The sequence below is a fragment of the Trichosurus vulpecula genome, chromosome 4, assembly GCF_011100635.1.
Source record: "Trichosurus vulpecula isolate mTriVul1 chromosome 4, mTriVul1.pri, whole genome shotgun sequence".
In the NCBI taxonomy this organism is placed as follows: Eukaryota; Metazoa; Chordata; class Mammalia; order Diprotodontia; family Phalangeridae; genus Trichosurus; species Trichosurus vulpecula.
Genome location: NC_050576.1, coordinates 270,422,675 through 270,436,159, shown reverse-complemented (window position 1 = coordinate 270,436,159; position 13,485 = coordinate 270,422,675). Strand labels below are relative to the sequence as shown.

General features: G+C 39.8%; 1 protein-coding gene across 2 annotated transcripts in view; it reads right to left on the bottom strand.

Annotated features, from left to right (window-relative positions):
* Positions 1-6,043: 6,043 nt before the first annotated feature.
* PID1 (phosphotyrosine interaction domain containing 1) overlaps positions 6,044-13,485 on the bottom strand; it is a 284,907-nt gene continuing 277,465 nt past the window's right edge. For both annotated transcript variants that reach the window (XM_036754889.1, XM_036754890.1), the window contains exon 3: positions 6,044-8,253. In XM_036754889.1, the coding sequence (XP_036610784.1) occupies positions 7,777-8,253 (477 nt within the window). In that variant the 3' untranslated portion in view covers positions 6,044-7,776. The remainder of the gene's footprint in view (positions 8,254-13,485) is intronic.

Below are 13,485 nucleotides of genomic sequence, written 5' to 3'. Positions count from 1 at the left end.
AATATTGTTCCATTTTTCATACAATGTGCAAATTGAGACTGTTGATAGGTTTTAACTTGTCTACAAAATCTACCATGATCAGACCAGCAATATTCCTTAGCTCTGATCCAGGACCTGATGGGCCAAGTTCTCCAGGTCTAGATTCCAATTTTCCACATGCAAATGACTGTGAGCTTTGGCCAAAGATCGACTCTCATTTTATGTGTGGGTGTTAATATTATAGATCCAGCTTTGCCACTGGAGAACAGAGAAGCTTTTACAATGCAGTCCTTTGCAAGTCCCTCAAGGTCATGGTCATTCAGGGGCCAACACCAGATCCCACACGACGGCCATCATTCCTATTTCATAAATCAGGAATGAAGAGGGAAGAACTTTGAATCAGAAGACTTGGACTTAAATGTGGCTTCTGCCACATAGGGCTGCAAGATGGCAAAGTGCGTAGAGTGCCAGCCCTGGAATCAGAAAGATTCATCTCTCTGGCTTCAGGCACTTACTAGCTGTGTGACCCTAGACAAGTCATTTAACCCTGTTTGCCTCAGTTTCCTTATCTGTAAAATGAGCTGGTGAAGGAAATGGCAAACCACTCCGGTATCTTTGCCAAGTAAACTCCAAATGAGGTCACAAAGAGCCAGACATCATTAAAATGACAACAAATCTGCCACTTACTAATTATGTGTGACCTTCTGGACCTCAGTTTACTCTGCAAAATACTGGACTTATCAATTTGCAATAAGGCCCCTTCCATGGTGATAAATAAATAAAACACTGCTTCTTCTATCATAAAATACGTTTAAGGACAAAAGTTCTTTGATAATCAAAGACATGAGCTCATGCTATGACTAGGCCACCTTTGCTCTTATTAAGACAGAGATGAAAAGATCTGGAGTTTTTCACAAGTAGCTTCCTTTATAGGATTCCAGAAGCACTTTTTCACTTTAGGCCTCTAGGGAAAGTCAATTGAAAGTTAGCTTACCTGTCCTGATTATTAAAATGAAAAAAAAAGTTAATGACTTGCATTTCTAGAACCACTTACTACTTTTGAGTAATCAAGGTTAGATGCCTTAGTAAAACCTAAAGGAGAGCTGGCTAACCCATTCCAAAAGAAATAAAGTCTGCAAATCCCAATTTGTATGTTTCCTTTGGCAAATAAAGCGCAAAGAACCATCTTAAGATTTCTATTTTTACCAGGTCAAGTTTGTGTGTGATTATTCTTAATAGGAGCATTTGGGTTCTCTTAAAGCAATTTGCCTTTCCACATGTCTGCTTGTACTCTTACCGAGTCAAGGGTTATGCTGCCAGCCTTGATGTTCCTTCTGTCCTGTGTTATTACTGGCTGGCATGGCTCCATTTGGTTGAAGTTTAAAGAGCAGCCCAAATTCTCATGCAAAACGGCCTTTTGATGTGCAATGATCCCAACAAGCTGCATCATGGTAGTCCTGAGGACCATTACAATCTTGGATGCTTCCCATTTACAATTATACCTGTGGGTGAGGTTTGCCTTTCTTTTATGGTAAGCCAGTATAGGTTTCTGGGGGCCATAAGAGGAAGTATTTTTAGAATATTTAATGGGCAGTAAGTTTTAAAGCATCATTATTATACCTCATTCCATCTCATCAAGGAAATAGTCAAGAGTAAGTCAACTATTTCAAGGTTTCATTGACCTACCACCAGTTTTTATTTCAGTAGACAATAATTCTATAAGGCATAACTGCAAGACTTCTATGTATTGCCTAGGCTTTTAATATTTCTTTGGATTTCGAGTAGGCATGTACAGGCTCAGTGAAGTCACTGCGTGATCTTGGTTCTTAGCTCCTTCACTTTACGGTATAATGGAAAGAACAGAAACATAAGTAGGGCAGGGCAAGACAACAGAGGATTTCCCTAGGGAGTCCACACTGCCTTCCTCCAGTGGTCCAGCAACTACCATCACTATATTTCACAGTCCTATTCCAGTCTATAGTTGTGTACGGGTAGGAAGTAAAGTTGACTCCAGGAAAGGATGAGAAAGCATAATTTTGTAAGTGGTTAAAGGGATATCTCCCCCACTATTTCAAGCATGACTTCCCCCACTCTGCAAATGAATTTTCCCATTTTCTAGGTTTCTTAGTAACAACTCTGTCAAAACCTGGATTGAAATCCTGGCCCTGACACCATGTAACCTTGGGTAAATCACTGTGCTAATCTAAGTCTGTTTGCCTCTCGTTTCTAAAATGGGGAGACTATTATACTACCTACTTCACAAGGCCACTGTGAGGAAAGCATTTTGTAACCAAAAAATCACTATAAGAGTCAAATGATGGGGGTGGGTTAGAGAGCCTTTTCAATTCTAATTTTCAATGGCCACATGACAAATAACTGCCTAACTTCTAATTTCAAGGAAAATGGCACCCCAGCAGATGAATCCATATTGTTTCTCTCTTAAGAAAAATGAAAACAAAATCGTTCAATATTTTTGTTTTGACTTATGTGCCTGAAAGCTTAGAGCCAAATTCATTTTGCTCACCACTGGTGCCTAAAAGCACCTTCTGCTCCCCCTGAGAGATTCTATTCTGAATTAGTCTCATATCTTATTCTACACTGAATTTTCACTCATGCACACTTTGGTGAGTCAGTGGGACACATCTCTTTACATTTGTCATTGGTGGTGGTGGTGATGGTAGTGGGAGATCAAGAGATGTTTGTAAGGTTGTTTATCACTCAGAGACTACCAATTAAAGGAGTGTAAGTACTGTGACTCAGGAGGCCGGATGTACCTTTTTACCTCTAGATAGATACCAAAGTGGGGATGAGAAGGGGGAAAGTTCAAATGTGTGCTTTTTTTCTGTATAGGGAAACTCCATGAGAGGAAGCTCTCTCTACATATTCAACTTTTTGCATTTCCTGGGTCATTCAAAGGTTAAGTAACCTACTCAGGGTCAGTCCATCAGCATGTGTCAGAAGTGGGATCTCTGACCCAGGTTATCCTGCAGACTTCTATATACTATATCATGCTTCCCCTCTCTTTTCCAAAAAGTATACATTACTTATAAAGTACAAACTTGGATATAAAGAGATATGAGAAAACACCTCCCCACCCTCTACAAACACACACCTTTCAGAGAGGATGGAAATCAATGAGCGTGAAGCACTATGGGCAGTGTCAAATTTTTTGATTGGTTAATTTTCTCATCTTTCTAAAATATTGTTATAAGGGATGGCTCTCTGAATAGGAGAGATACAAGGGGAAATCTAAGCAATGCAAAAAATGTAAAATAAAATTATTAAATAAAAATATACTTATATAATTTAACAAGGTAATTCAACAACCAATTTCACTATATTTCACAGTCTTACTCCAGTAGGACTACACCAAACCACACTCTATAATGGTGCCCTTGTAAGTTTTTGCTTAATTGTCCTGAAAGAAATGATTGTGCTATTCATAAAGGGCATTTCCACACACTTTTTAAAGATCTAAGCTTGTCTTTTTGGGTGGAGATAGTTTTCTCATCCCCTTCTTACATCCAGTGAGTGGAAAGTAATCAAAATGTTTCTTCACGCATAAGCCCAAATAAAACTTTTGGGTCCTTGCCCTGACTAGGAACTTCTTCCTTTCTCATTTTAGATTGCCCTTTTGACTGTGAAGAAATATATTATAAGAACGGCTGACTAGGATAAAATATTACTTTGCAACAGTCAAAGACACAAAGCTGTGATAAGAGAGAGGCTCTTAGCATGGGAAGATAGATAAAAAGGGTCCAATCTTAGCTGTAACTGCATGTAATCCAAATCACACAAGACTAAAACTCTGATGCTGGTTCAACTCTGGGCTCTGCCATTTCCTGGAGGTGTGCCCTTGGCCAAGTTACTAACCTTTCTCTGATGTCTCTATCTCCTCATCTGTAAAACAGGGATAAATAATAATGGCCCTCCATAGCTCTCTGGGTTGTTGGGAGTCTTAAATGAGATATCTATTAAAATTCTTTGTCAAATGTGGACTGCTATATGAAGATAAGGCTTAAAAGGATAGAGACAAATTGTGTGATCCTACGAGTGATTTAGAGCTGGAAGGGACCTTGAGTTCATCTAGGTGAGCCCACCAATTTTACAAACAACAAAAGTGAGATCCAGAGATGTTCACTGGCTTAGAATCATTAGAGTTCATCTGATCTCTAGCATTAGTTCATTTTTTTATTCAGTTGTTTTAGTTGTGTCCAACTCTCCATGACCCCATTTAGGGTTCTCTTGACAAAGATACTGGAGTAGTTTGCCATTTCCTTCTCCAGCTCATTTTACAGATGAGGAAACTGAGGCAAACAGGGTTAAATGACTTGCCCAGAGCTGCACAGCTAGTAAGGGTCTGAGGCCAGATTTGAACTCTGAAAGATGAGTCTTCCTGACTCCAGCCCAGCACTCCAAACTGTCCCATTAGATCATTATCAAAGTACAAAGTCAGAGGAATTAAAATGGCTCTCTTTGAGTAGTCCACATTTTCTTCGTGGAAGGAACCTCTATTCCAACCCCACCCTTTATAACTGAGTGAACTGTGGCCTGGAAAGGTTAAATGATTTGCTGGAGGGAAGAGTTGAACCCAGGGTTCCCTGACTGCAAATCTGGCACTCTTTCATCTCTATTATCAGACTAATGTGAAGCAGGATTGGCTTACAGGCTGGCAAAGAATGCCATTCTTTCCATTCTCAGCTTTGAGTAACTCAGCATTTCCAGACCACATGAGTCAAAAGCCAGGCCAGGCACATGATGGAGAAGGCATGCTCTATAACTAGACACCCAACCAAGGTAACCAGAAATGCCTCAGCTAACTCTGGGACAAGAAAGGGAAGTTTCTCCAAGAACTTTTCATTCAGGGAAGCATGTTAAAGTACGAAAGCAGAGAATGTAAAATGACTATCTCTTCTCGAGTTGTCTGCAATTTCCATATGAGGAGGAAAGCAGTCACATTCCCTCGGGGTCATCTCTTCAGCAGGACTACATAAATTCATCACAACTGTTCATCTGCTGTGAATTCCACAAAAGTTAGCACTCAGACCTCCGAGACCCCCCATTCCTACACACTGATGAATGGGATGTGGCTTGGCTCTCATATACCCTGGTCTCGGATGAGACATTTTGAAACTTATTCCCCCAGAAGGAATCACTCAAGGTTGAACTGCCAGTGATTCAATAAGAGGACTCCAAAACATGTAAAAACTTTCTTTAGTCAGAATTTATAAAGATGAGGATCAAATAGACAGCATGGCATAGTGGACAGAAGGCCAGCCTTGGAGACAGGAAGACATGGTTTAAGACCTATCTTGTACTAGGTGTGTGACTATAGTCAGGCTAGGTACTCAAACTCTCAGTATTTCAGGGATCTCTTTAAGGGAGGAGTAATTCATCTTTTTTCCCATGTGCCTCTTTGGCAGTTCCATGAAGCCTATGGACTCCTCAGAATAATGTTTTTAAATTCATAAATTAAAATACATGAGATAACAAAGGAAACCAATTGCATTGAAACTCAGTTATTGAAATATTTTTATAACAAGCTTATAGGTCCCACCTCATCAAAAAGAACACCACAATATATTCTGAACAAAATCTATTTTGTTATGTTAATGAGCAATGCAATATTTACAGATTTTTATCATTTTTTTCTCTTTTTTTTTTGCTCAGACGTTTCTTTGATGACATCTTTCATATTGTTTCTCCATGTCATCCTATAATACATGAAAACAAGGAAAGAGAAGATGGGTTGGTCACATGACAAGAGTACGAGATGATCAATGGACAGCCTATGGATTCCATGGATAGCCTTGCAATGGTAAGAGAAAATAAGGAAGGTCCCAGTCTGTTGATTACACCCTTGTGGTGAGCTTATGGGGGAGGTCATAGCTAAGATTCGCACAGGATGGCAATGCATGGATTACTGTACTTTGTATTTGGGTGGCCACATATTCACTGGAGCACAGCCTTTTACCATGGAGTGGTGGGTCCAAAAAGATGTGTTAAACATTGGCAAATGGAACCAATATCTTTAAAGGAAAAAACCACTCATACACAATCCCAGAATTGGCATTTTACACCAAAAAGGGTGTAAAACTATTGAGCTTTATTAACTCAAACATATTTTTTATTAAAGTATGAATGCATTTATGCTAAAGAATAGTTTACATACATTGTAAAGCAACAAGCATATTTTCAAGAGGTGCAGGTCCTCCCCAATATGTCTCCATGCTTATTCTACATGCTTTAAACACTGGACACACGCACAGGCGCACACATACACGCACACGCACACACACACAGACATACGTATACACATACCAAACACAGACATAGAGCTATCTGGATTTGATTAGCTTTCATTTAAGGCTTCTGTAAGGTGCCCTAGTGCCCCTAACATTACCATGATTAAAAACAAACTTTTTTTTCTTTTTTTAATAAAGGAGCAGCATTACCTGCAAACTATGAATCTGCTCTTGGCCTTAAATGTATTTATTATAACAAGTCCTTTTTTATCTTAGTCATATTGACTTTTTTGCACTGATGAAATTTGAGGATCATCTTATCCACAGAATGGGGAAAGTACAGGCATTCTTAATGAGAGCTTCTCTGCAGGAACAATAATTGAACGCTGGTCCCAATGAACTGTCATCTTTAAGAGGATAGAGATATATTTCCCTTTAAAGTAACTTGGTCAAGGTGGCTCTGAATGCGCAGAGATAGCTACTGACGATCAATTTATAAGCAATGATTTAGTGACTGAGATTCTCATGGAGGAAGAAAAGCTTTCCATGCTCTTATTGATTCTGATTTGAGGCTGGTTAAGGAGGAGTTCTAGGACTGGCTTATCAACCTATTTACCAGTCACAAATAAAGACTGAAGCAAAATACACAGAAAATGGAGCAAATATATTCTGCAATCATTCTCATATTTTTTTTTGGAGCGGGGAGGGGAGTTTGTTCTTTTGTTCCCTTTGGGTGCCCTGCAGTGTGTGTTAAGAAACTATCACTTCAGTGATAATGGGAGGGTGAGGATGTGTGTGTGTGTGTGTGTGTGTGTGTGTATGTATGAAATAAGTAGCTGCAGGTAGACTAAGAAAATAGAGAAAGTGAATAAAATAAGATAGCATTTGATATATTTGTACAATAAAATCATCACCTTCAGCTGTGAACTGTGAATTAACTGAGGAATGTCAGGTGGTTAGTCTAAAAGCCAAAGGACACCTGTCTTGGTTCACATATGACCAAGAGGTTTTGAAATATGCCATTAGAGAGAATTCTATGGAGTCATCCTGGGGCTTTTCTACTTCCCCGGGAGCGTATGCACCAGCATCAAAGCCCACCCCCCACCCACCGCTGCTATGAATATCCCAGGAATATATGACAATTTTTTGATGGGTTTCATAAGGCAAGTTGGAAGAAACCAATAGCTGAAGAAAAGCAGCCTGATAAACAACAAGCTATAGAATATTTCAGGAAGATGGAGAGAATCAGCATGGAGGGGTCTGGGGCCAGGAGGAGAGGGGAAATTGGGAAGGGAAATTGGGGGGAATGAGCAGAAAAATAAGCTTTTCTTCCTCCCCTCCTCACATTCACAGCAGCAGCAGATTTCAATGTAACATAATTACTTTAATGATGCATATCTTTAGGTTCGGAATTGCTCTTTTGATTTTAAAAAGCTTGGTCAGCCAAGTATTTGGCAGTCTTTTCATCCCCAATTTGAATCATTGCTCATTTATCTATCAGCTCCTATTCCTTAGGCCATGGCTGCCTTTGCTGAACCACTGACCAGTGCCCTCAGCCATCATCGGATTCTAATTCCTGAGAGACTTCTTCAGATGAACTGTTGCGATGGATCCGGCCATCGCTCTTCATGCTGTGGAATGTCTTCTTGAAGGCCTCCATCATGGCATGAGCTAGCTTCTTGGCTTCTAGCTTGCTTTCACACTCTACGGCATGGCAGTCCATCTGGTAGGACAGGTCATCATTGATCTCCCTGTAGACCCAGGCAAAGATGTTTGGGCTTACATTATGGTCAGCAGTACAGTAGGCAATGCGGGCCACCTGAAAGGTATCCATGTGGACAGTGGCCTCTCCTTTCAGGTCAAGGTGATGGAGCCAGACTTGGAAGGGCCGGATTTCCAGGAGAGCATTAGCTGGGAAGACATCTTCTCTGGCCAGTGTATGCTTCTTCCAGAGCTCAATGACTGGCTTTTCTGTGCAGCCAGATAAAAACTGCATCCCCGTTGTGGAGACTTTGCCCAGATATGTTACCTGGAAAGACAGGAATGGCGAGAAGAAGAAAAAAGAATGGGTAAAAAATATTATTTTATTAAAATTAAGCACTTTTCTATAAAACAGACACATATTGATTGGGTCAGGCTCAGACTCAGAGATGTGGAGTTCCAGAAAGGGCTTCTAAATTCAAAGTAGCTTCCATCTCTAAACATACAGAACCTGCTGAGTAAGTACTGTTGCATTCCTCTTGAAAGCAAATTGAATTCGAAATGAAAGCAATCTCTGTCTCTTTGTCAATTAGAAAGGGATTTTATTGATGAATTTTATTTACTATTTTCTTTGATTGTTCTTTAAACTCAGGATAGAAATCAATTTAATTTTCTGTGAAACACATAGAAATCAATACTTACAAGGAGTCAGAAGAGTAGAACACCAGAAAAAAATCTCTATTAAAGTTACTTCCTAGATTGATTTCATTTCCCTATCATCCAAGTGTCTGATTTTACATAAGGCTTAGTGTATGTAAATCTATCTAGCAACTGCCCAAGGCTGGGGGATGGCTTTCATTATATTACGCCCTAAAAGACTACGGTCTTAGTTCTAAAAAAAACAACAGAGAACTGCAATGGTTCTTTGCTTCTCAATCACAAAGAAGTCTCTTGCCTGGATGGGGCATGCTGTTAGGGTGATTATTGAAGACAAAACTCTAAAGATCAGTGTTCTTCGACATGCTATTGTTTCTGATGACGACTTCCTTAAAAATGTCAAATGCATCATGCAACATCAAGTCACAAAAATCTCGTGTTAAAAAAATAGCAGGAAAAAAGAGCTAGATTTACACTTAGTAGAAGGAATTACAGAATCCCATAGTAACATGAAACCACAGCAAAGATTTAGTCTAATCCACACCTGAATAAAAATCTCACTTACAACTCTTCAGATAGACAGTCATCTGGTCTTTGCTTGAAGACTACCATTGGGAGGGGCAACCTATTATCTCCCAAGGTAGCTATTCCACTCCTGGATAGCTCAATTGATTACTTTTTTTTCTTTTCTTTTTATCAAGTTTAAATAGATCTCTTTGAAATGTCACATCACTGCTCCTACTTCCATCTTCTAGGTTTAAGTAGAATCAGTCTCCTCCTCTATGACAGACTTTCCAACATGCCTATAGCCATTATTATGCCTCCCAAATCTATTCTTCTCAAGTAAATATCCCTACTTTCTCCAGCTGATCCTCAAATGGGATGAACTAAAGACCTTTTACCATTCTGGTTGTGCTTGTTGAGACATCTGCCAGCTTATCAGTGAGTATCCTTCTTAAAATGTGCTGCCCAGAAAAATCCAAGAAAAATACAATGAATTTTGCTCTATTTTGTATTTTTGTTTTTAAATTATATACAGATTTATGGTAGACAGAAATACATATTTCTTTATTATGATCAATAAGGAGCTTCTCATCTATTCAATACATATTTAACAAATATCAATTATGTGCCTAAAACTGTGCACACTGGGGACATAAATAAACATAATATGTGATCCCTGCTCTCAAGGACATTACAATCTAGGTGGGAAGGCAAAATACACTGCACATTCCTTGGATCTTGCATTCAACTTGATTCAGAGCAAGCTAAATGATTTCTGGGTAATGATCAGCCATTAGCGTTCACCAAGAGTCATTAGGAAAAGAATTCATTCTAAGAGACTTCATGGTACCCTTGTTTCCAGGAAGAATCAGAGGTTGAGTAATTTCCTATCACTATGTCTTAACATCTGACCATCAAGGTGAACTTACGAGAATACAAATGACATGGGAATTTATGAATAATCACTTTGGGGGGAGCTTGGATTTTATTGACAAAAAGAGGTTCCAGTGAGAAAATTCCCTTTCCTCCTGTAAATGAGAACTTTCTCTGTAAATTAGTCTTAGAGAGCTGCCCAGTGTACTTGGAGGTTAAATGACCTGCCAAAGGTCACATAGCCAGGATGCATCAGAGGTGGGTCAGGAATTCAAGTCTTCCCTGCCTCAGAAATCACCTCCCTATTCAGTTCACCATATGGCCTGATATGAATAATCATGCAAACTGAACATTTGTTCTTTGTTATGACACTTTCAATTTTCATTCAAGGTTGAAGAAAACAGGAGGGGAAGAACAAGACTGTTGCCCATCTTAAAGTGAATTATTTATGCAGCAACAAGGAATACCTATGCTCCTCTTCGGTAGAGAGACAAGTTCCAAGGTGGGGGGAAAAGTGCCAAAATTCACAGTAAGCTTTTCTAAGTTTGTTGAAATTACACAGGGACTCAGGTTGTGAGAGAATTAGAGAATACATTTATAAAACTTTACTCAAAGTCCACCACAGTTTAGACCTACCTGCCCAGAAGCAATTTCAACATAATGAAATTCTTACCACAAAGAAAAAGAACTGTACTTTTCTCACATAAATATTTGTCCCAAGAACTCTGAATGCTTTAAATCAAATTGAATTTTCTTTGGGAGGTCTAGTGGAAGGAAAAGGGGGGGAGGCAGTCCAAAGAATAATTAGAATAGTTCAAGTAATTTACAAGATAATTATCTTAATTATTAGATTTCCAATTAATCTAGAGCTACATTTCTCCAAGGTATTTTAGAATACTGATAACTCACCTAATATATAGGTGCTATTTGACGATATTAAAGCTGGTATAGAAATAATTTTGGAGGGCTTTCCCCCCGAACTAGCTGAATCAGTGACACACAAACCAGCAATATGCCACAATAAGTGTAAGAAAAATAAATTGCTATTCATGAATTCCTAAGGCAGGATTATTCCAAGGAGCTATAGATATCACACAGGAAGCATAGTGGGACAGAAAAAGGAACATCTGCCCTGGAGTCAGAGGGCTCAGGTTCAAATTCTGCCCTTGACACTTACTACCTGTGGGGCTTTAAGGTCACAAGTTACTTAAGCTCTCTGGGCCTTAAAATTAGAGGGTCAACCTTTATTGGCTTCTGAAGCCCCTTCCATCCTAAATCTCCAATCCTATGTATGATCAGTCAGTTATGGGGACTGGGTGTTTGTAATAGAACACCAAAGCGACCCCGGCATTAGAACTAAGGAAAAGGAAAATGGCAGACCCACAAACTGCCGGGAAAGGACTACTAGCCCCCAGACCCTTGGAGTGTTCAATGAACTCAATAGGTGTTTATGAAGTGCATTTATGTTCTAGGCACTGTGCCCATGTAAAAACAATCCCCAATGGGGAGATGCCAGAGATGAGCCCAAATCTCTTATAAAATATATTGAGGATCTATCCAGTTCATTACAAGAGGAAATAGAACATTTGGGATAGAAAGCTGGTCATGGAGTCCATTAGATATTAGTTCAAATCCTGCCTCTGACACATACAGACTATGAGCCACCTGACCAGTCATTTAACCACATAATGCTCTAGGATTATCTTTAAGATTATCACTATCAAATCATATGAATTGTCTTTGAATATAGTTAGGGCTGGCTCCTTGACCTGCAAAGTAGACAAACTTTCCTTAACTAACTGGAAATAAGCTCTCTGAAAGCAGAGACTATGGAGTTTTTCATCTTTGTGTCTCCAGCAAGAGGCAGAGTACTTGGCACAGAGTAGGCAATTAATAAATGTTCATTAAATTGAAACAACATTAGTAATAAAAGTCTAGGGCAGCTAGGTGGTACAATGGATGGAGTGCCAGCTTTGCATTCAGGAAGACTCATCTTCCTGAGTTCAAATCTGGTCTCAGACACTTACCAGCTATGTGACCCTGGGCAAGTCACTTAACCCTGCTTGCCTCAGTTTCTTCATCTGTAAAATGAGCTGGAGAAGAAACTGGCAAACTATTCCTGTGTCTTTGCCAAGGAAAGTCCATGAAGAGTTGGACATGACTGAAAAACAATAAATAAAAGTCTAAAGAGAAATAAGTCATGAACTGACCTGCTGACCTTCACTACTTTGGGTACCATTAGCTGGCAATTTGGTCTGTAGTATACTGAGTCATTCAAAACACTTTTGGTTCAATTCATCAGACATGTCTTAAGAGTCAACTGTGTGCCGGATCCATGTTAGGGATTAGCAAGAGAAAGACAAAATCAAGACAACCCTTCTCCGGAAGGAGTTTATACTCCATTGGGTAGACAGGGCACACAGTCATATTCAAATGAATAAACACGAAGAAATTCTGAGACAGGGTGAATGCCAACAATGGAGAGGAGAGAGACATCCAAGCAAGGCTTTATGGAAAAGCTTAGCACTAAGAGGAGCCCTGAAGGACTGTCTGTGCTCCAGGCACAGGGGGCATCAACGTGAAGGCAGAGAGATGAGAACAAGGAAGTCAGGTTCAAGGGAAAGAACTGGCTACAGCAAGTGTGCCTAAGAAAATCTAATAGGAATGAAAACTAGAAAGACAGGCTAAAGTCAGATTGTGGAGGGCTTTAGATACCAAGCTGGGGAATTTGTATTTGATCCTACAGGCAAGAGAGAACCAAGCTACGAAGCTTGTAGGCAAGAGAGTCCTGGTAAGACCTGTGCCTTCAGAATATTATTTTGGTGGGGGACTGGCAGTGGGACCTGGGGGTGGTAGCAGGGAGAGGATAAGACTAGGAGCAACAAGGCCACTCAGGCAGCCCTCACAACAGTTCAAGCGGAGGGATCACTAATAGCTAGAATTTATAAAGTATTTTACAAATATTATCTCATTTTATCCTTACAACAATCCTAGGAAGTAGGTGTTACCATTACCCCCATTTCACAGCTGAGGAAACTGAGGCAAATAGAAGTTAAGTGATTTGCCACAGTAACACAGCTAACAAGGATCTGAGGCTGGATTTCAGCTCGGGGTCTTTTTGACTCCAAGTCAAGAGATCTAATCATTGCCTCCTCCCCCACTCCAGCACTAGCCACCTCAAGATAAGGAGAGTCTGATCTAAGGCAGTGGCCAAATGAGGGGAGAGACAACAAAAGTGAGCAAATGCATGAATAAATGAAAAATTAAACACTGACTGTTTACCTAAGGTGGTAGAATTGACAGGCAGCTAGTTGGCACAGTGGCTGGAGTGATAGAAGACCTGAGTTTGAAACTCACCTGTTATATTTAACGGCTATGTGACTCTATACAAGTCATTTCACAGCTCTGTGACTCAGTTTTCTAATCCGTAACATGAGAGAGTTGAGACTTAATGTCCTCTAAGTTCCCTCTCAGTTCTAAATCCAAGATCTTATGTAGATAGAGCTATGTAGCAGGCAGTTGGCAA